Source organism: Enhydra lutris, unplaced genomic scaffold (genome assembly GCF_002288905.1).
Source record: "Enhydra lutris kenyoni isolate GAN:26980312 unplaced genomic scaffold, ASM228890v2 scaffoldscaffold46, whole genome shotgun sequence".
Taxonomy (NCBI): domain Eukaryota; kingdom Metazoa; phylum Chordata; class Mammalia; order Carnivora; family Mustelidae; genus Enhydra; species Enhydra lutris.
This window is the reverse complement of record NW_019154130.1, coordinates 253,254-276,932: the sequence shown is the minus strand read 5'-3', so window position 1 is coordinate 276,932 and position 23,679 is coordinate 253,254. Positions and strand designations below refer to the sequence as shown.

Sequence of the window (23,679 nt, the reverse complement as noted above, 5' to 3'; positions counted from 1 at the left end):
ACCGGAGCGCGTATCTTACGACAGCCACGGAGCACCGACAGAGGCTTCATGGGGACATAATGTGCATGTAATAGACACCAAATGTTTTCCGTGTTTACAGACAGATGAAACCACTGTACACATGCCAATACAAAACGATCAGAATTTATGTTTTAAGAAGAATGAGCACAGATGAGAGGGGTGGGCAGCAAGGCTGAGGGCGAAAGGCACATCAAGGACACTCCAAGATGTGCTCTCGTGTGCACGCAGCCCAGCGCCTTCCTGATGTGCACACACACGCGATGTACAACGACATCGGTTTGAGTGGGCGGCACACTGCCATGGTCTCCTTAGAACACCAGAAAACCAAGAGCAGCATATGTGTGACGCTAGGCTGACGAGCTTCAGGAAGTGCGTGGGGCGAGGCAAGCGCAGGGAGGAGCGAGGGGAGAGGGGATGGTACCTGCTCTCCGTCCACGGCAAACAACCTGCAGCAATGCCGGCAGCAGTGGAAAAGGACAACCATTACCTCCCACGCTCACTAGCATCTCTGACTACGCACACAGACTGAGCTCGAGGAGCCGTTACTAACGTTAGTAACTAACTAACTAACGTTAGTAACTAGCGTTACTAACACTCTTCTACGAGGAGACCACGACAAAACTGAGAACACAGCCCTTTCCTAAGGGACCTCGATGCAACACATCTGCTGTAGAGCCATCATAGTTAGTCGAAGGTGCTCTGAAACCTTCCATAATTACAGAAACAGTGTAGTGTCCTTGCTGCAGAATCTTCCCTGAAGACAGGAAGCCGGCAGAAGCGTCTGGTGAGAGAAGGTAAGGGCCCACCCAAGCCAAACAAGAGTGAGCCCGCGCCCCACCCCCAACCCCCTCCCCGGGGCTGTTGGGTTTTCCTGCCAATCACACAGTACCTGAGCTTTCCACATGTTATGATAAACGTCCTCAAAATAAACAGTGTTTTTCTAAAGGTCAGGGACACACATGGAGAATGAATCCCATACAAGGATGGACTTCTGTCACCCCTCACATAATCCAGAAAATAAGCTGGTCGGGTTTGAAACTTCTCACCAGACTGCTCCTGCCAGAGCAGACCCCGAAACCAGCTTCAAAGGCATGAGGATGCGATCTACCGAAGATGGGTGACATGGACCCTCCCACGGTATGGGTGTCACCAGAATCCTAACCCCTGAATCAACGAGCAGCCGCGTACAGGCCTCCCTCCATACTGGAAACCTCAGGGAGGGCCTGATTTAGGTCCCAGGAGTCAGAACACACCAGCCTGTATTTGACCCTGGATTTTACATTTTGTAAGGAACTGTCTACACTCCTTCCGCCCTCTTCCCTGGGGTGGCCCGCCCTCCCCACCTGTGTCCTGGACAAACCAAGAATTAGACCACCATGCTGTGGGCACAGGCCTCTGCGTGTGTCACAGACAGTACCCTAAATTTTGGGCTTATTCTTTTAAACGTTTCTTCCAATTACCGTTCTAATATGTGCCCCTTGTAGAACACTTGAGAAGAAAACTAAATCCCTACAGTCTCATGTTACCTTACTTGGTAGATCTCTTTCCTTCTGTGAACACTGTTGTGCAGAGCTAGGTTCATGCCACATACACACACGGGCGTGCGTGTGTGCTACAGGATTATGCTTACACAGATGGGTATGTACACACGTAAGACTTTGTATCTCCCTCTTCATTCACAATTCCAGCTCGATATTTGTACGGCTCACTAAAAACCTTCCTGAACCAAAGTCTGCCCGGGTCTGCCTCACAGGCTGTCCTGTGCACACACAGACTTCGAGTACGAAGCCAGTCCCTCTCTGTTGCAAGCTGAAGCTGTTGCCAGCGTTCCTGCTCACGGTAACGCTGCAAGCCACTTCTGACTTTTGAGACTGGACCCACAGCTCTGGCTTTCTCGGCCACGTGGGACTCTGCTAGGAGATTCCACAGATGCCTGCTGTCCGTCTGGAAGACAGGGAGCTGTGTGCAGTTACCTGGGTCTCCACGAACATGGCCATGTCCGTGAACATCTCGTGCAGCTCCCGGATGCTGGTCTCCAGCTTCATGATGTCCTTGTGACGAGACTCAATTTCATTGAGCGCTTGTCTAGTAATTTGAGAATCTGATATAATCTTTGAAAAACAAACACAAAAGAGAAATACTGATGAACTCAGGGCCACTTCGGGAGTGAGGCACAGGCAGACGCGTGCAGGCGCGCGGCCTCCCGGGCGCTCACGTCCGCCGTGAAGACAGAAGGGCTCCCGCTCTCCAGCATCTCCTCCAGCTCGTCGTCCGTCGTGGCTCTTCCAGCTGCAAGATGAACACAAACTCCACTCAGAATGCGCCCACGTTTGTAAACGACCCTCTCAGCCATACGTCACCAACTACCACCCGAGTTTACATTTTTAAAGGCTTCTCGGACCTTTCAAATGTATTTTGTTAAATGAGTGTTAATGTTGAAAGAAACTGACCTAAGACTAAGAAACAAGAAAAACTGGAAAACTCTCAGAAGAACCTCATAACTGGAATGAATCATGAAATCTAACTTTAGTAAGAATGAGAAACAACTCTAAGGAGGACGTCATATGTATCTGGAACCACAGGATTTTCTAAACGTTTACCTCTGGCTTACAGATAAAGGGTGTGTTATCAGCATAGACTAGAAGGTCACAAATAAAGACTGAACAATTAGAATCAGGGGCTTTAATACTCGCTATGTGTTGGTTGATGGTATTTTTTCCTTGAGTTAAGTGTATTAATGCTCTCTAAGAAATACATCCACAGGTTTTCGAAAACACGCAATTGATAATTCTTATTTTTTTCAACTTGTGCTATGAAAGACAAAATTAACTGAACGTCATAATAATGAAAATCTCATTTAAAGAGAAAGTTGACAACAGCATTATCCATACTGTCATCAGGAAATGACCCAAACGTCCATCATCTGGGCCCCAGAGAGGCACAGCGTGACCATCTGCATGACGGCGCCTGAGCCGGCAGGCTGTGGACCACTGCATCTCAAAAAATCTGTGTTAAGTGAAAGAGGCCAGTCACAAAAGGGCACATATTGTGTGACTACACATATATGAAGTGTCCAAAACGGGCCAGTTGGTAGAGGTCGGTAGCTGCCTAGGGCTCAGGGGAAGAGGCCCGAGGAGTGACGGATGTAGGAGCACATCTTTGGGGCGAAGATGTTGTGCGACTGGCCTTGTGACCCACTAGAGCCGCTGACCTGTACACTCTGCACGTCACTGGCGTGGGATATAACTGAGTCTCTGTAAATACGATGAAATGCTGTTTGACGAGGTTCACACTCGTGGCTATCCTGGGCTCCCCAAGTCCCTGAGGAGGTGCACAAAGCCCACAGCCCTGGTGGCCTCCGCGCCTGTCATGAGCCTGCGCCACAGCTGAGGAGGTGGTCTTCTCTAATGGGGAGCGGACACAGCTGACTGACCTTTAAGTGGTCAGCAAAGTGCCTTCTGCCCGGAGGAAAACTGAAGCCCCACCGTCCCAGGCTGACGGCAATGCACAGATCCTTGCAAGGCAGGCTGGAGCAAAGGGCCACCCGCACTTGCTCGCCAGACACACAGCCCTGTGAGGCCCTCCGAGACTGTCTCCCCAGATGGAGCACAGAGGTTTGGGGGCAACAGAAAAGTACTTGGGGAGATAACGGCTGGAAGTTTTCCAAATCTGATAAACACTCTAAAAGTAAAGCTGATTAGAAAATAATTTAAAGTCCACTCATCAAGGATTTTCCAAAGGATGTAAATAAAGAAAAAATTCTGGTAATTCAATGAACAGGAAGCCATGAAAAGGTTTTAGGTTTTGCAATATTGACAAAAATAGAGATGGAATAACTCTTCTGATGTTACAGTACTTTGATGTCAAACCTTAAGAATCTCTGTCTGTCAAATAAATGAATGGAATCTTTAAATAAAAAAAAAAGAATAATATGTTTTTAAAAAAATAGCATTTTCCTCTACTCACTTATTTCTAGCTGACGTTGTATCCGTCCTTTGCTCCGCTCCCGGAACAGAGTCTGTGCCTCATTATATTCTGTCATAACTTCCACAAATTTCCGAGATAGTACGGAATGCTATTAACACAGAAGAAATTAATATATAACGACCATTTCTTCTGCTGAAAGTGACATACAAAATATGACACCAGGAAAACTAAAGCCGTCATGGGAGTCTTCAGACAGAAAGTGAGAGGACCAGCAGCCAACTCTAGGACAGAACCCATGCCGACAGCTTTCCATGCGCCACCGGCCTGGACCCTCCAGGGCCCCCACTGCATGGACGTGGACGCTGGGACTCGAACTCACCCGTGGTTCCCGCCTCACCGGACGCGGCCGGGCCTGCACACCGGGCACCCCCTCGTCAAGCAGAAGCCAGCAGCCTGGACACCACCGTCCGCACCACAAACCTTTAGAAGGTGTGGACCCCACCCCCCACCCTCCAGGGACTTGGATAATTCAGACAATACTGCTCTTCAGAGCAGAACCCTGTTGATGGACGGAATACCCTTTTCCTTCATAATAAGGAGGTCATCGGCAGATCCCCCCCTTGTATGCAGAGATGTTGTAAGGATTAATGGACATAAAGATGAACGACTTCGAATCTGAAAGCAGTGAAGAGACCTATTCCACACATCGCTGCCGTCTGGGCAAGGCCAACAGCCAAACCTGGGTTCTCCGGATGCGAAGATCCACCGACGCCCGGCTCCCACTCTCATCCTGACCGACACTGTGCTCAATCACTGGAGACAGACAGGGAAAGAGTCACCTCTCAGACTGAAACACACACGTTTCTCAAGCCAAACCTCCAGCTGCTTTTCTTTCTTATCTTTCCAATTCCTCACAGATGTATGGGTCTTAATGATGATCATCCGTCAGTGGTAATACCACAAAATAAAACCACGTGTTCTATCTTAACATTTAAAAGAAAAACAAACAAAAGAAATCACCTGACTCTGATGGAGTTTGGAGAACTTAACCATCCGTCTACAGGAGATACAGAGCTTTCAAACCCTGAAGCATGGCAAACTCTGATGGACAAATGTCCTGGTTTCTCCAACCAAAAGAAAAAAGAGGGGAAGATGGAAGGAGAGTCTGAGTTTTAAAAACTTTAAGTGACACGCCACCAATCACAGGGCATGGCCCTCATCTGGAACCCAGTTCAAGCACACTGTAAAAAGAAACTCAAAGAACACTGGGGAAGCATAAATTCTGATGGGATATTTCCTAATAAATGTGTCTTGGGGTGCATGGGTGGCTCAGTCATTAAGCGTCTGCATTCGGCTCAGGTCATGATCCCAGAGTCCTGGGATCAGCCCCACATCAGGTTCCCTGCTCTGTAGGAAGCCTGCTTCTCCCTCTCCCACTTCCCCTGCTTGTGTTCCCTCTCTCATGGTTTCTCTCTCTCTCTCGGACAAATAAATACATAAAATCTTAAAAAAAAAAAAAACTGTGTGGATATGATCATGGCACATGGTTGTATTTTGGGGTGAAAATCCTTCTGGTCTTCAATACACTGACATATGTACTGATGAAGCCACCAGGGCAGGTGGAGCCCTAGGGGTGCAGAGCTGAAGGGTGTGGCCACAGGCTGGGGTTGGTCATCTCCCTGCCCCCACCTGTCTACAATGCGCCAACAAAAGTTCTTTCTCATCTGCCAAGATTTCCTGGGTTTGAAAGCTCCTTTGTAACAATCAGATACAAAGTGTCTTCCCGGCAGCCCTGTTTATGCCCAAACCTCTCAGAAACCACCTCTTGGAGCTGAACCCGAGCACCACAAGCTAAACTCCTACAGATTTAAGAAACTATTTAAGAACTGGAGATTCATATGAAAGGCTACTCACCTTCTGAAATACCTGTAATTCAGCAAAAAATGTCATAAAAATAGGCCTCGATGAGAGATTAACAATTTATAAGCAAATGTTTAATTAACCTTGATGAATACGAACTAATTGTTCTTTCCTGAATTTGCAGATTAACACTGTTAGCTTTAGCTCCCTGTGTGCAGTCCTTAGAGCCAGCAGCTAAGAATTCTAGAACAATGAGTAATGCAAAGGCCACTACCCCAAGTTCATACAAATTAAAGCGCTCACACTTCCGACTTGTAAAAATGTCAAGAATCAGAGATTATAAAGGAAACACAGATTACCCACATGCCCCCATCACCCATTACATGCAGCCAAAGCTGTAAACTCACACTTCAACTTGGCTCGGATTTTGTTCGCAGTTTTCTTGATTTCTTTGTTCAGATCTTCAAGTTCTTCTTTTATTTCTTTAAAATTAAAAAAAAAAAAAAAGGACATCTAAGCTATAATACACAATTAACTTAAATGGAACAACATTCCTGGTAAATATTTAAGTGTTTGGGTCTCAAAGTGGGGCTCCCAGACCAAGGAGCCTCAGCACGAGGTGGGGTCCTGGTAGAAATGCACATTCTTGGACCCCACTCAGACCGACTCAAGGTGGGACCTGCGGCCTGCAATCCGACCTAACCAGCCCGCAGGTGACTATGAGGTGCACCTACATTTGGGAAGAGCTGGGTGATAGCAATTAACTGCTGAAACAGTTCACTGACTCTGTTGCTAACACCTAGACCTAAGGAAGGAAGCAGAAATTTAACCATATTCTGGAAAGAAGTTCTCCCATGTGTTTGATTTCCTTTGTGCTCATCCCTGCCTGACTGAAGCAGGTTCCTCATGGAAGTGCCTGTCCCTGCACTGGGAAGGCTAAGGCTAAGCCCCCAGACACAGCCACTGTGTCTGGAGAGGGAGAGCAGTGCAGGAGTCTACAGGAAAATGCACTCAGGGCAGAACATGTGCAGGCGTGCGGCCCAGCTGAGGACACGGCACGGCAGACTTGGGGAACAGCTACGAGCCGCAGTGGGGGAGGAGGGGGGCACCAAAGCCTCCGTAACTGAGAACCAAGCCTGGAGCATCAGATGGATCAGAGCCCCGTCCCCCAGCTGGTACTCCCCAGGAGCACCCCACTCTGGATACGAAAGCCCTGGGCTGTTCCAGGACAGATCCTGGACTCCCCGTTCACACAGGCAGGCAGGGGTTCAGGTGTTCGTGAGGGAAATGGAAGAGGCATGACCAGATCTGATCCCTTCAAGGGACAGAGAAGAGCCATAAGCTTATCCGTGGCAAAGGTGGCATTTCAAACCACTGGGGAAAGGATGTGGCACGATAAACACTCCTGCTGAGAACCATCAGGAAAGCTGAACAAAATGTGTTTTGATCTGCTTGAAGGCATTTAAAGCTAACAAGGCAGGTAAGGAGATCGAGGAAGACACCCGGAGAGGGGAGCCAGCGACTGGAGCAGCCTGAAGCTGGAGGCAGGGGAGAGGAGAGGAGAGCTGCAAAGCTCCGGAGGAGGGGACCGTGATGCAGCTCATCTAACCTTCCCAAACTACACCCAGAACTGCTGCTGGCCCTGGCCATCTGTCAGAAATGTTTAAAAATCATCTTCTAGAAAAGGAGGATTCAAATTACTGCCACAAGCTTTTTTGCACAAAACCCGGGGCCCAATCCCAAATAGCCAGGCACATGAAGAACCACAGTGGAGGCCCACAGACCCCAGGAGCACCAGGGAGTGGATCATCAGACACGGTGGGGTCATTACGTCCAAAGGGGTGAAATACAAGATTAGGAATTTTGTCGAAAATCAGTACAGAAAGGAACCAAGTGAAATTCCAGGACTGAAAATATCTCACCCAGAAATCTCTCAACGAGTAAAGAGAGGTCTGCAGATGAACCACAGACAGACTCCCCAACGGGACGGTGAGACGGGGGCGAGAACAGAACAGGGGGTAGGGGAACCACGGGCACAGGGAAAAGGCCTGAACACTCAGACTGCAGGTCTCCCAAAGAGGGAGGGCAGGAAACGGAGCAGAGATGGCTCATGAGGACAAAGTGGCCCGGGCGGCCAGAGGTGCAGAGAGAAAACCGCATCCAGAAACAGCAGGGCAAAATCGCTAAACCAAAGACCAAAGACCAAGTGTCTTAAAAGCTACAATTCAACAGCTGACTTAAAAAAAAAAAAAAAAAGGCACTGTAAAGATTACTTCAGAATCTTCAAGATGGTCAAAGAAAATTACCTTCACCACTCAGTGAAAACATCCTTCAAGAACAAGATTATAGTTGGAAAATTGCAGATAACTGCATGTTCCCTACTAAAAGCAGTAACAAAGAGTGCTTTTTTTCTTAAAGATTTTTTATTTTTATTTATTTGACAGAGAGAAACAGCAAGAGAGGGAACACAAGTGGGAGGGTGGGAGAGGGAGATGCAGGCTCCCCGCTGAGTGGACAGCCCGATGGGGAATTCAATCCCAGGACCCTGACTGAGATCATGACCTGAGCCAAGGCAGACACTTAACAACTGAGCCACCAAGGCGCCCCCTAAGAGTGCTTTTTAGAAAGAAACGATCTCAGATGGAAGTTGTGAGACTCAAGGAAAAATAAGGAGCACTGTAGGGGTATGCACGTGGGGGGATCCGAATGGGCGCTCATAGTATAAACATTTACATTACTTTTATGCATCACGTACATACGATGATATGTGCGTACAAGAACAGATGCGGTTAAAGTTTCTGAGGTCCCTGTGTTACCTGGAAGTAGTAAAAACACAGATTCCTATTGGACCTTAAGTCAAGAATGCACGCTGTACTCCAGAGGTCAGCACTGCAACAACAGAAAGTAGGACTCATAAACAAGCTAGCGGTGGAGGGGATAAAATTCTTAAAACCTAAGCCAAAAGAAAGCCTGAAGAGAGAGAGAAGTAACGGAGAACAAGCAAGAAAAATGAAAAACGAACATGATTGTGAATGTCCACCCCAATATGTCAGTAATGCTCGGTAACAGCCTACAAGCACGTAGAGACCAAAAATGACCAGACTGGAAAAGTGACAAACCCTGTGATACTGTATGTATAAAAGACGAGAGAAACACATTAGGCACATGGCTATGGGAAGATCATCAGAAAGTGGCGGGGAGGGGTGCCTGGGCGGCTCAGTGGGTTAAAGCCTCTGCCTTCGGCTCAGGTCATGATCCCAGGGTCCTGGGATCGAGCCCTGAATCGGGCTCTCTGCTTGGCGGGGAGCCTGCATCCCCCTCTCTCTGCCTGCCTCTCCGCCTACTTGTGATCTTTGTCAAATAAATAAATAAAATCTTTTTAAAAAGAAAGAAAGTCGGGGAAAGTGATCCCACAGCCATGAATCAAGGCAAACCAGGGAGCTCTGTTCACGCAGGCAACGTGGCTGCAAGGGCACAGAGAGCATCCGTTAGTGGCAGTGGGAGGGACGCCCCCCCATGATGAAAGGCCCAGTGCAGCATGAGACCCTCCTCCAGTTGTGAAGGCCTTAATCCCCAGCTTTCTGCACACATGTGTCTGGCCCAGCCCTGGAAGGAGGGAAACGGCCGGCTACAGAGGGTGTCATGGGCCCGGGCTTGGGGCGAGAACAGGGCTGCCCGTCAGGCAACAGCACTGAGTCAGCGTTACTGTCCCCAGCCAGATGAATGGTGCCAGCGAGCAAGAGTGTCCTTCGGAGATGAGCCCCAAAATGGTCACTCTGAAAGGAGTCAGCACAAATAACACAGCACACACGGAACACACGTATCGCACATGACAGCATGTACACTGTGTGTCCGTACGGACGCACACACACAGGTCAGTGTGGCCAATGTAGACAACCACTGAGGCCCACGCACCGTCACTGCAACCTTCCCATCGATTTGAAGATGTTCACCCTGAAACTGTGGAGAACATGTCTAATGGTGCCAGTCCCTTGATCCAGTAGGAACAGGCCCAGGAACGGGACACCAGGATGCGGCCTGGTGGGCCTGGGCAGCCCGTCCACCCGTCGTGTACCCCACCCCAGAGCCAGGCAGGGAGAGCGCCGAGGCACCCCCGCCTGCCAGGGGCGGGCAGCCTGTGCATCGCCCCAGGCTGCCCCCTCCCAGGGCCCAGTTCCACAGGACATGAACTTTACTTCTCTTTTCAAGGGTCAACTAAGTAGGCACTAGGACAGTGCCTCCCACATTTTGGTTCACACTCTGTCATGAGACAGACAAAAGACCAGAGCGATAGTTTTATTCAGAGCCCAGTAGGGACTACTGGGAAGCATTAAGAGCTCTGCCTGTGGGGCGCCTGGGCGGCTCAGTGGGTTAAAGCTACTGCCTTCGGCTCAGGTCATGATCCCAGGGTCCTGGGATTGAGCCCCGCATCGGGCTCTCTGCTCAGCGGGGAGCCTGCTTCCCCCTCTCTCTCTGCCTGCCTCTCTGCCTACTTGTGATCTCTGCCTATCAAATAAATAAATAAAATCTTTAAAAAAAAAAAAAAAGAGCTCTGCCTGCATTCAAAGGGTAGTGTTACCCGCTTAAGTTCTTTGGAAGTAAATTATCCAAAAGAAAAAGAAAAAAAAAAGCTAATATTCATTCAAATTCAATTTTCCCCAAGAATCAAGATATTAATAGATGTTATATAAAAAGTTCTGTGGGCAAATAAGTGCATGGAACACAATACTAAGGTAAACAGGACTTTATTTAAGCCACACGCTCATGGTCTTTATTACTGAGGACATCAACTTCCCAAGAGGGGATCTGGCATGACGAGGTGCCATAGCTCCTGCTTCACAGGCTAGTGACGACATTCGGGAAACGGCCTTCTAAACCACAAGGTAAGGCACCTACTGAGGATCAAATAATTATTTTACAAGACATGCAAAATCCTAAAATTAAGAACATGTTGGGGTGCCTGGGTGGCTCAGTGGGTTAAAGCCTCTGCCTTTGGCTCAGGTCATGATCTCAGGGTCCTGGGATACAGCCCCGCATCAGGCTCTCTGCTTGGCCGGGAGCCTGCTTTCCCGTCTTTCTGCCTGCCTCTCTGCCTACTTGTGATCTCTCTCTCTCTCTGCCTGCCTCTCTACTTGTGATCTCTGTCTGTCAAATAAATAAATAAAATCTTTAAAAAAAAATTAAGAACGTGTACATTTTCTGTGTAATATCTTTATTTTGTCAACGTAAGGCTATATACCAAATAATTCTCTAACAAAAAGTTGCTTTGAGCTTTCCTCCGAGGTTGAGAACAAGTGGGGACCACCACTTCTACTTAACCCCGTATCGGATACTTAACCCCGTACCAGAGGTCACTGAAATAAGTCCACTAAAAATCGCACAAAGCAAAGGGAAAAGCGTCATTATTCGCAGATCACATGACTGGGCACAGAGCCAACCCAACACGATCTACACAGAAATTAACCGCGTTAATAGGTAATTAGGCGAGATAATGGGTCAACGTGTAAGAACCCACTGTACTTCTAGACACAGAAACGAACAGCGAACACAACCCGCGGCAGGTACTGTTACACTGTTTACACTAGCCGCCTCGTAAGAAACACAGTGAGGGCTGTGCGGTCTCTACACCAAACCCTGTGAGCACGACTAAGCGAGAGCAAAGAAATTAAAATTGTAGAGAGACAGACCCTTTTATGGATTAAAAGATACAATATTGTAAAAATACCACTTCTTCCCCAAAATGATGGATGGATTTCAAGTCACAATCTCTGGCTTATCCCAATCCATCTTACCTTTATTTTTTTTTAAGATTTTATTTATTTGTCAGATAGAGAGAGCACGCACACAAGCAGGGGGAGCAGCAGAGGGAGAGGGAGCAGCAGACCCCCAGCTGAGCAGGGAGCCCGGTGCGGGGCTCGATCCCAGGACCCCGGGATCATGACCTGAGCCAACAGCAGATGCTTAACCAACTGAGCCACCCAGGTGCCCCATCCATCCTACCTTTAAAGTTTTCAGGATTTATCTCTGCAGATCAAGAAAACACTCCCTTATAATTACCAAGGTCCTCATTCCTGGTTAACTTAAAATCATTTCTTAACAGACATCCAGAACGGCATACTCCATACAGAAAAGCCTTTCCTGAACACTTAAGATCACCCGTAAACCTGCCCTAACAAATGCTGTTTTCCAACTCAGTCTCTTATTAACTTTCTTTTATTTTGTTTAAAGATTTACTTTATCTTAGAGAGAGTGAACGTGAGCAGGGAGAGGAGCAGAGGGAGCGAAAGTGCGTCCGAATGGAGGGGCGGCCTGCCAACTTCCAGAATCCGGACAAGTTCCCTGCGCCACCGCGCGTGCAGTCAGGGCTGAGGCCTGGTTCACAGGCAGTGAGGGGGCGGGGGCACAGTTTTTAAAGCCAGTGACTTACTTGCTTCTGGGTTTGGTGCAGAAAGTATGATGCTGTGGTTTTTCTTTACTTCTTCAACATATTGAGCTATTTTAGCTGTACTGTTCCTGATCTCCTCAACCTAGGACAGATACAAACAGCCATCACTGTTGTGGCAAATTCCAACTTGCTACCCCTTCCTATTACCTAGAAAGGGAAGGAAAAAGGAAGGAAGAAAATGAACAATCACATCAAGAAATACCAGCCTTTTTCAATTCTCACATTGATAATTACTTATTTTAAAGATAAAGAAAATTACTGTGTTAAGATCCATACTCCCATGACTAAGACGATATCAACCAACATTCACTAACAGAACTATCAGGTGGGAAAAACCGTAATAATCAATAGCGTTAGCACAGGTGAGTCACTGGAGGCACACGGCAGGCGCCCCCCCTGCTCGAAGCAGTCGAGGAGGAGGCAGCCAGGCCTCCGTGTGGGGACGTGTTCGCGGCCGAACACCTCGGGGGGGGGGGGGGGCCCTCCGGGAAGGGGCGGGGCGAACCGAGACGAGCGGCGGTGAACCGACAGCCTGACCGGCGGACGGCGACAGGGGGACGGGCCGGGGCTGGCAGGGCGCGCGCCGTGCCGCCGCCATGACAGAGCAGACCTACTGTGACCGGCTGGTCCAGGACACACCTTTCCTGATGGGCCATGGACGCCTCAGCGAGCAGCAGGTGGACAGGATCATCCTCCAGCTGAACCGCTACTACCCCCAGATACTCAGCAACAAGGATGCGGAGAAGTTCCGGAACCCCGAGGCGTCCCTGCGCGTGCGGCTCTGCGACCTCCTGGGTCATCTGCAGCGGAGCAGTGAGCGGGACTGCCAGGAGTTCTACGGGGCCCTGTACATCCACGCCCAGCCCCTGCACAGCCGTCTGCCCCGCCGGCTCGCCCTGCAGAACTCAGATTGCACAGAGCTAGACTCAGGCACCGTGGCCGCGAGCTCAGTGGTGGGGGACCCGTGGCCTTCCTGGCCTGCCTCGGCCTGGCTACAGGGCTGGCGCTCCTCGTCTACTGCTGCCCTCCAGACCCCAAGGTGCTGCCAGGGGCCCGTCGTGTCCCGGGCTTCTCCCCTGTCATCATCGACAGGCACGTCAGCCGCTTCCTGCTGGCCTTCCTCACAGATGACCTGGGAGGGCTCTGACAACCCCCGCCTGCCCACCACCCACCAAAGAAGTCCCACCCGCCCGCCCAGGGGCCTGCCACTTCTTTTCTAAATGCTTGTTTTTCACTATTTATACTTTTTTTAAGAAAACTGCCTTTGCCTGACGAAGGTGCTCAACAATATTAAAAAAAAAAAATTCTTGGCATCCTTGATCTTCATGGCGTCAGACATAACAGCAACATTTCATTAACACCAGGAGAGTCTTTAAGAACTACATTTTCACAAGGAACTGGCATGGAAGAATTAAGCAGGTAAAGGGGATAAAATATAAAAAAAATAATTTCACAGAGTGAGTAGGTAAAGTCAAGACAGTACAGAGGGTCTCATTTCCAAAGGGAAACCAGGAAATGCAATATCGTAACTGCTTTGCACTTTAAAGTGAGTCCCTGTATCAAACAATGACTTTCATGCTTTTCCCACTAGGTACAATCAGGAGCTAACATCATAAATACCGGAAACCCCATGGCTACGCTAATCCCAAGTATTCAGCAAACTCTCAAAACTGCTAACTTTTCATATATTTGTATTAAAACAGTACACTTTTAGGACTTTATTCATACTTATTTGAGAGAGAACGAGCACAAGAGCATGCGTATGAGCAGGAGCAGAGGCAGAGGGAGAAGCAGGCTGTCCGCTGAGCAGAGAGCCCGATGCGGGACGCGATCCCAGGAACCTGGGATCAGGACCTGAGCCAAAGGCAGACACTTCACTGAGTGAGCCACATAAGCACCCCAATATATTACTTTTTTTTTTTAATCAAATCTGCACATTTATAGGCCCGTTCAGACTGTCCATGCACTCAAGAGTCAATGACACTATTAGACCAGGTTCACACAACCACAGCAAACCATGAAAGGGCAGTTTTTAATCATTAAATAACGATAAGGGACATGTTTCTTCATGTTTAACAAAGTCAAAATATTTGTTCTGTGACTCGAATTCAAAAATGTGAAATCATGGAAAATTTGGTCAAATATGACTTAGGCTTAAGCCTAGAACCAGCCTCGGGGAGCGACGAGGGAGAGGAAAGGTCCTGAAGCAAGCCCGTGGGAGCACACAAGGGTCGCAGTCAGCCCCAAGGAACGCCGTCCCAGGCTGCTGGGCCAGGGCCGACACCTCAGAGAAAGGCCAAGCTGACGGATAGCAATGTTCCCACAGTTATGTGCCTGTTTACGCATTACACTTTTCAGCAGAGGAACTGAAGATGCATTCAATGATCTCAGAAATATTTCTGAGTTAAGAGCTCTTGGACACATACGGTCACCAACCAGGGACCCGCTGCTGTTCCGGGAGAAACAAGAGAAGCAGCATCCTGTGCACGCATCAGCCGAGGGGCACCCCTGCCACCAGGACTGGCATGCCATTCTCTAAAGGACGAGGGGGCCCTCAGTCTGGAGAGCACCAGCAGTCCTGGGGTGAGGACCTGTGAGACACAGGACTACCACAGGGTGTGGCAGGTCTCCCAGAGGCAGCCTGGCCACAGAGGAGCTATCTCCCAGCCCCAGCTCCACACTGAGAGAAGCGCCACCCAAGGCGGGAGTGTAGAGCTCCTCCTTGGGGAGGACAGGGGACCTGGGGCTCCACGGCTGCAAACCACCACTCCCAGCAGCCCCTCCCCAAGCCTTTTACCAGGAAGAATGGCTCAGTACAACCAGGTATGTTCAGGGCATGAAAAATTCTAGAGAACAGAAGTCAACAGAAACAACTTTTGCAAATGTTACATTTAGTATTATTTCAAATATCACACACACACAGTTATACTAACTGTGTTTAAAGAAGAAAGTCTAGCTGGGCTTCATCGAATGGCTCTTACCTGGTGGAAGAAATCATCCATGAAATGGTCCTTTTCAACAACAACACTTGTGTCCCCATCGTCATCTTTTCTACACTAAAATGGAAAACATAAAAAGGAAAATTCAGATTTTAGAGATGTTCATGTAGGCCCACAAGGTCAAAGAGAAAAGCGACCGGCTGGAGCGTGAGCTCTAACAAGCCCGCGCGCTGTCTGCGACGGACTGAGGACTGGCTGGTGGGGTGGGGCGGAGGGAGCGGACAGCCCTGGGGGCAGCACGGCTACCTCCTGGAAGCAATGGTGGGGCTTCCCAGAACTTGGCGACAAGGATCTGCTCATGCACCACGGAAGTCAACATGACACCCCAAGTTTTATCCTCAAGAAGCGAACCCCTCGTACCGCATATTTTCTATAAAGATGAAAAATGCTGACAGCACGGGCTAACTTTTCTAAAGCACATAGTTTTCAAGGAACTTGCACCTATAGCAGCCAGCGGTCCTCATTGCTCCCTACGTGAGTGACTCCCAGGGGCGCCCACAAACACTCAGTGGGCACTCTAATAAGGAAACACTTACTAGGAAGAAGGAAAGCAACTGTCCTGACCACTGGAAAGAGCTGGGGATGCTACATCAGCAACCAGGCTCTGAATGTTTAAATCCCATCCGAGAACATTCTAGGGCAGTTCTCAAACTTGAGGTGCAGGAGAGTCGTGGGAAGGCTGGGTCTCTGACTCGGCAGGTCAGGGTGGACATTCTGAGCACTCTAGTATGTCAGACACGGTCTCCTGCCGCTGCTGGACCAGGGACCCTGTGTGAAGAGCCACTTTCCAGGGAGGCGAAGCCTGTACAGCGGAAGCCAGCCCTGGGAAGGCAAGCCGTCAGGCACATGCGCAGAGCACCGCCAGCCCAGGGGACTGCTCCGTGGCTCACTGCGGGCATCAAAGTCGTGTCTGCAGCATCCCCTAGTGGGGCTGGCGGGACTGCAGGACAAGGAAAGAAAACCTGCCAGAAAGTACATGGGGGGAACGGCTCAGAACCATGTGCCTGAGGACACAGCAGATGAGCCAGGCAGAAGCCGAGGAGGCCGTGGGTTTCGGGAATTCTCAGAACCTTAGCAAAATGGAAGTCGTTATCCAATCCAAGTCTGCACTGCAGCTTTACTGATCTACAGCCTAGGAATAACTTGCAGACAAAATTCTACTAGAATTTAGCTAAGAAACATGTGCAAAGTTCATAAATGTTTAGGAAAACATAGGAGGCCTTCCCTCTGCACCATCCGGGGCCCTCACGAAAGCCAGGTGATTTGGCCTAAGAGTCACCAATACTCTCCCACTGCCCTGAGGAGATCTCTGGAGGTCACCTCGCTCAGCCTGGGGCCTCTTCTGGGCGAAGATAAGCCACGTCTGTTGGCGGAGGCAAAGGGAAAAGAGAGGTTTCTCTATGATAGAGAGGAAGAGCTCGTTCAGAGGAGCAGCTTGCAGGAGAAGAATGGGAGGAAGCCCTAATCGCAGGATGACACAGTGCTCGGGGACCAGAGGAGTGGGGCGGGACCAGCACGACAGGACCAAGGGGGCAGTGGGCAAGGGGAAGCAGAAGCACCACCAGCACGAGCCTACACATACTCTCTCTCGCTGGAGGGACCCGCTGGCACCTCTCAGACAGGCGTGGCCGCACACTCTGATGACCCTATTTGTTCCCTGTGCCCTGACTCCCCTTAGTGTCCTGAGTCACACTGAACCACCACCTTGCTCTCACATGACAACAGCTGTTGAGAAAGACACCTGGATGAGGGCTACTGACAATGCTGGGTTTGTCTGTGTTAACAGGACAAGTGTTACAAGTTGAAATGTGTCCCTAGGAAAGCAGACGTAGAAGGCCTAACCCAGGCCTTCTAACCTAACCTCTGCCTGTGAACCTCGGTGGGAACGAGGGACACAGCAGGAAAGCAGCGTCCCCCAGATGTGGGCTCCAGACTGCTCCCCATCAGTACCTGAACCTCCGAGGTCTGTCTCCTGGTCTGTGAACCATGGGCTGTCCTGGCCCCACCTCCTTCAGAGACAGGTCGTAAGCACCTCCGTCCCCGTGTGACCGAAGGGGTCTCTGTGTCACAGGGCTGTGTCATCAGTTCATTCTAGTCTCGGCTGTGAGCAGAGCCGCACTTGAGCCGGGCACCGGCAAGCACGCCACCGCAACGGATGTCAAGGGGAGCCACGAGTACTTCAACCCCACCAGGCAGGCCCGGCTCGTGGAGACAGAGCGCTGCTGCTGGGGCACCCGGGGCTGCGGGAAGCACCCTTGCCAACCACCACCCACGGCCCGGGTCCGCATGGCCGTGTCACACGCTGGAACACAAACCACACGGTGAAGGGCTATGCTCAGGTCCTCAGAGCTGAGCAGTCCTGGGCCAGCACGCGCCCCCGCCCCCATCTGTCCCACTTTACAAAGCTCACCATCAACCATTCCCCCACGCTGACTCTGGCCGCAAAGCACTGTCCTTCACCACCAGCTCCAATACTCGGCCAATGGTCCCATTCGCTCTACTGTCCCCATGCTGCCAGGAAGAGGCCGAGGCGCCGAGGACAGAGGGGCTGCCCTTGTCGATTTGAGTCCAAATACCCTCGCTCTTAAAAATTCTCCATCCACAGGAGCACCTGGGTGGCTCAGTGGGTTAAAGCCTCTGCCTTCGGCTCAGGTCATGATCCCAGGGTCCTGGGATCGAGCCCCACATCGGGCTCTCTGCTCAGCAGGGAGCCTGCTTCCTCCTCTCTCTCTGCCTGTCTCGCTGCCTACCTGTGATCTCTATCTGTCAAATAAATAAATAAAATCTTTAAAAAAAAAAAAATTCTCCATCCACGCCTCAGAGGAAGGAGCTTCCCCAGAGGTCCTCTGTCTGCTACCAGGCCCTCCTCCAGACTCCTGCGGCAGCCTTGCCCCTCGCTTCCCAGAGCGTACTCCGCACCCTACTCATCCTGACTTGGCCCTGTACCGCCCTATGGTGGCTCTCCCTCTTCCCTTCTCCAAGGCGGGGTCTCAGCAGGAAACAGTTATGTCCCTCCCGCTCGAGTCAGGAGCAAGAGTCAAACAGCATCACGCAAGCAGATGGCTTCCTGTGAATGGACGTGAACTTGACTTAGGAGTGAGTGCAGCGTTTCCAACTGTGGCCCAGGGCCAGAGAGATGAGAAAGGCGTCCGCCCCCCAGGACTCTCGCAGGGCCGCTCCCATCTCTCGGCTCTGAAAGTCACTGCAGACACACAGGGCGCTCTGGTTTTGCCTGCTGGGGAACGCTGGGGAACGCTGCAAAGCCGCGCAAGGAGAAGGAATAAGACAATGAGCCTTGGGTGCGTCCACCACATGGTTCAACACCATCTCCCTGCAACCGGTCCTGCTTCACCCGCACCCCCGCCCCCACGGCACTAGGCCACCCCAGGTGAATCCCGCAGAGAACACGCCTGCCGGTGGCTCCACTTTGCAGCAAACTCCAGCTGCCACTCCAGGAGACACAGCGGCCCACTGCAGTGCTCGGGGACACGGTTCCCGACCTCACACCGCTGTGGGGAGCACGTCACGTCACCGCCACACATCCACGCTGGGCGCTGACTGCACCCCACGCACAGCGCCCACCAGCAAACCGGACCGAGGAAGCCCAATGCTGCCTCCATCCTCCGACCCGCGCCGCACCCTTGATCTCCGGCCAGCCCTATAGGCGAGGGGCTGCCCTCTCTGCCTGCAACTGCAAAAGAGCCAGAGGACTCGGAATGCTTTTTCTCTATCGTCTCCTTTCTTTATCCGTAATTTACAACCTTTACCTCTACTTCTTATCTCTAAGGGGAAAATTCACAAAGCTATCCGGTAGTTGGAGATGGGCTCCATCACTGCCTTAGGTCCTCCATTCCTAAGGAAGGGAGAGGGGAAAGCGAGACCCCGCAGACAGTTCTGTCTGTCTGCTACTCACTGGAGGGCCTCCTCTAGTCCCTCCCGCCAGGACAGTGGAGTCCGAGCCCTGACCCAGCCCTGGCCACGGCTTTACCCTGAATAACGAAACTCGTGCCAAAGCACTGACTAAAAGCAGTGGGAATACTCTCCAGTGTGACGGGCTTGATTTCCAAAGTGTCAAAGTGCAAGATAAACACTCAAACATCAACATTCCGTTTCTGTTAAATTTTAAAAGAGGCCTCCCTCAAAGCGGCGTATAAAAAACAAAATTCTCCCTGAGTGACCACTGTCAGGAGCAGACATGGAGCAGTGTCCATGCTCAAGCGCTCCTCAACAGACACGAATAATCCGCCACTGGAATGCTGTTTAGATTTCAACAGAAGCTGAACTATCCCAAGTTAGCAGAATCCGAACTTGGATAAAACACTGGCTCCTTTCTCCAGTGCAGAGACACGAGGGCCTTGCACAGATAGTAACTGTGGGCACGTAAGTTACATTTTCTTGAAACACATACAGCAGTGGTACCTTTGATGCTAGAAAACATTAACTCAGATCAATTAAGTAAAAGCAAAGATCGCCTGTAACTGAATACAGGGAAAGCCATCTACTTGCGTCTATATGTGACATGCCTTCCTGCTGCGTTTACATTACTACGGCTGACGCCCTGCAGCAGAATGTCACGGCGTTTCACGTTGGTGTATCTGCCTGAGCGCTTGTCTCCACTCTGAATACTACACAGACCTTTCACAGGTACTTAGACTTTACATCAACAGAACCCTACTGCAGAGACGTTTCTGCAATTTGACTCTTTTTCTCCCCATGACCCGTTTAAAAGTTTCTCCTTATGTCTCACCTCGACTCTGACAAACTAGCCCTCTTTCTGTCCTTCACACCAACTTGTCCCCACCTTAAAGCCTCGGGGCCTGCTGTGCCTTCTGCTGGCCCACACCCCTGCTGGCTTCTCCTTCTCATTCCCGCCCCAAGGAGCCCGCCCACAGTCATCCTCCCTGCTCTATTTCCCTCAGAGCAGGAATTTACTCATTCCTGCCTGTCCCCCACAAGTGGCCGGGCAGCAAGGACACCATCTGCCTTCTCACAGTTCCTGCACCAGGGTCCCATTCAGAGGGATCAGCTGAGCAAATGAACAGAAGGCGGAGGAGACTGAGGTGCGGATGTGGAGGACAGAGGACACAAGCGGCAGAGATGCACACAGGGCTGAGACAAAGCAGGTGTGACCTGGGTGGGGGCGTTACCCGTGGTCCCTGGTCCCGCCCCACAGCGGGAGATAGGTGGCACATTCTGCCCTCCAGTTCTCAGGCACCACCATTCTACTTTGAATAAATCTCCTCCCTTCTCTGTTGTAGCTAATGGGTTTCTGTCCTTTGCACCCCAAAGAGCCTTGAGGACAACACATTCCACTGTCATCTCCATTTTCCTCACCGTGGGATCTTGAAACGGAAACACACCAGTTCAACACGACAGTTCCAAGCACAACTGCCCACACCAGTTGGCCCCGGAAAGGGTGAAGAGTCTGGAAGAAAACAGGACTATCGGTGCTCAGAGACCGGAGGACAGCCACCTCTGGGGACATAAGGAGAGAGCAGGGCAGGAAGACTTCCCAGGGGTGATGCCTGCATGCGCGGAGACCACAGGGGCGTGACAGGCAGGCAGAGAAGGGGGACATAGGGAGCAGCAGGCATAAAGGTAGGGAAGAGGGAGGCCACTTCGGCAACAGCACACAATGACGGGACCAAGGTGGCCCAGGGAAAGCGTGCACCAAAGAGGAAACCCTTTTATGAACTGGTTTCATGAACTGGTTCTCTTAGGTTTTCTACTCCTTAAATTCACAAGAGACTTGAGGTCAAAAACAAGAATTAATCTGTGGAAACGTAGAAGTTTTGTTGTCTTAAAAAGACACATCATGCCTACAAATGAACATATTTATGACAGTTAACAGAGAACCCATGGATTCCAACTGAGGGAGCGGTTTCGACAAATGAAATATAAAAAGGTAGCAGAACTAAATAAGCCATAAAATTCTAAACTATAAACATACACATACAAGAAATGATAAATACACTATAAAATTCTTAGCATTTTAAGTGTCAGTGAAGTATTTAGGAATAAACGTTTTATTTTACAAATGGGAATCTGAATCTTCATAACGTGTAAGTGGAGCTATCAAAAATAACTCTCAAAATATCTGTGCAGTTTTTCCTGCCCTTTAATAAACTATATTTGCACCCTAAATCAGGGATTAAAAATACTCATTTTCTCATTTCCCTTAGGTCTACTAATGAAGACATCATTAGTAGATGTGTTACATCATCAGTAGTAGATGTGTAGAATGACCATGTGTTTGTGTTTATTATCCTGTAAACAATACCCACAGTTAAAATCAGTTTCTCTACTCTTAACTAAAATACGTCCATTTGCGTACACAAACTTCTTTGAAAAGGCAATCATAACACATCTAGGGTCCCTGTCTCCTAGAACAGGTATTCCTCCCACCTTGGCCATGTGTGCTCCCACCTCTCTGCATCCTGCACACCCCGTCCTAGAGACCTGGCACTTACGGGTCTCTTGGACACATGGTTCTTTTACTTTCTAGAAATCAGAAACCACATCATTCTGGGGAGTCTAGGATATCCTGAACAAGTCACTTAAACTGCCTGCACCCAAAGAGGTTGGCTGCTCAAGGAGAGAAACATTGATTAGAAGCAGCTAAACCTGAATTTGATGAATTGTATTGAACACACTAATATTTAAGTCTTTTCCAAGTGGTTAGCAGTGATAATCTTCTCAAGAGAAAGCACTAACAGCTAATAAAGGAAACTTTTTGGAGGTTTCCCAAACAACTATTTTACCAGCTTGAACATCATTGATGAGGCATTGTTAACTAACAAACTAAAATTCACCTAGGCAGGGGCGCCTGGGTGGCTCAGTGGGTTAAGCCTCTGCCTTCGGGGGTCGGGTCATGGTCTCAGGGTCCTGGGATCGAGCCCCGCATCGGGCTCTCTGCTCAGCAGGGAGGCTGCTTCCCTTTCTCTCTCTCTCTCTGCCTGCCTCTCTGCCTGCTTGTGATCTCTGTCAAATAAATAAATAAAATCTTTAAAAAAAAAATTCACCTAGGTAGGGAAAAAACACCAACTGTTTAGAAACATGGTCATGTATGGACATTCAAGTATTCATTCAAGAACTACTTGGAAAGGATACATTTCCTTAAGGAAAAATAAAAGTGGGACTTTTAGATCTGATAATTTTCAGATGAGCTCTTAAATATTAAAAGTTATTAAACTTTAAATATGTCGATTTTAAATTAATATTTAATGCTAAATTTTAAATTAATATTTTATATAAAATTTGCTTTTTATAACTTCCTGTAACCATTAAAAAGCTAATAAATATTAATAGCACTTATAATTACATGGCATTTTCTCCCACCTTCTCCCAGAGTGTCACACGCAGGAGATAATTTCATGTTTCATAACTCCTTCTACTAGTAAGCAAGACAGATATTATTATCCCCATTTTATATACAGGAAAATTAAGGTTCTGAGAGTTTTAAAAATAATTTGCCCAAGATTGCACAACTCCACCAGTAGAAACTTCCAACAATCTGTTCTACAATTGCTCAGTAGCTTGATCTAGAGCAGGATGGTACTGGACTAGAGAAGGCCACTGCTAGCTCTGAAATTCTAAATCAAAACGGGTCATGTGTGTTCCTCACCCTACAGCAGAGACAGCTGCATATACATAAGCTTCAACAGTGGTAAATAATTGCCTGAATTATTTTTTGGTTAATCAAGCCAAGAAAAGCTGTTTATATAGTCTATGACAGATTTTTCTTACTGTTCCCCAGTATTATATCTATTCGGAGATCTTCTGTTTGCTAAAACTGTTACAATTCTCCTGTTCAGAGGCACTCAGCATTTCTTCACTCAACAAATATTTGAGCTCCTCATGGCAACAGAAAAGACATTCTATGGGGTGAGATAGTGGCAATTTGCTACTTTTAACAGGATGTTCAACTGCAGAGATCAGAATATTCCACCATTAACAAATCGGGAAGGAGAAAACCACTAGGAAGAAAGGCTCCAGGAACCAACGGAAAGCATAACTTCTATGATCCCAAGGGAGAGTCATCCTTTGCCTTCCCCAACCAGGCTTCCTCATCGGATGCACAGAACATAGGTAATGATTCAAGGAACTATCCCCTGATCTTTACTAAGCACGACCTATAACCAGCTGCACTCTAGAAGCAAAGGAGAGAAGTTCATCCCCTGGGTCCGATGGATGTCTTGGGCAGGGGGCCCAGCACAGGGCAGGGGCTCTCCCTGTGCAGTGGGATACAAGACATAAGCCACTCGGCATTGATGACTTGCATTTTTAAAGAAGAAAAGGTCATAATTAACTGTTGGCCTAAAATGTCTCAAGTCTCCCATATTCTATAAACACCCAATCTGGTCCCACTGCCGCTGTCTCAGTCCCCGAGCAGTCAAGCTGTCGTCCTGAACACACGCATCAAAACTC

General features: G+C 49.3%; 1 protein-coding gene and 1 pseudogene across 3 annotated transcripts in view; one reads left to right on the top strand and one right to left on the bottom strand.

Annotated features, from left to right (window-relative positions):
* Positions 1–23,679, bottom strand: part of LOC111156414 (syntaxin 2) — a 30,336-nt gene that overhangs the window by 5,837 nt on the left and 820 nt on the right. For all 3 annotated transcript variants that reach the window (XM_022517296.1, XM_022517295.1, XM_022517294.1), the window contains exons 2-8: positions 15,235–15,309; positions 12,236–12,335; positions 6,216–6,290; positions 4,688–4,761; positions 3,988–4,096; positions 2,237–2,310; positions 1,995–2,132 (exon numbers count right to left, since the gene is read on the bottom strand). In XM_022517296.1, the coding sequence (XP_022373004.1) occupies positions 1,995–2,132; positions 2,237–2,310; positions 3,988–4,096; positions 4,688–4,761; positions 6,216–6,290; positions 12,236–12,335; positions 15,235–15,309 (645 nt within the window). The remainder of the gene's footprint in view (positions 1–1,994; positions 2,133–2,236; positions 2,311–3,987; positions 4,097–4,687; positions 4,762–6,215; positions 6,291–12,235; positions 12,336–15,234; positions 15,310–23,679) is intronic.
* Positions 12,850–13,400, top strand: LOC111156415 (annotated as a pseudogene).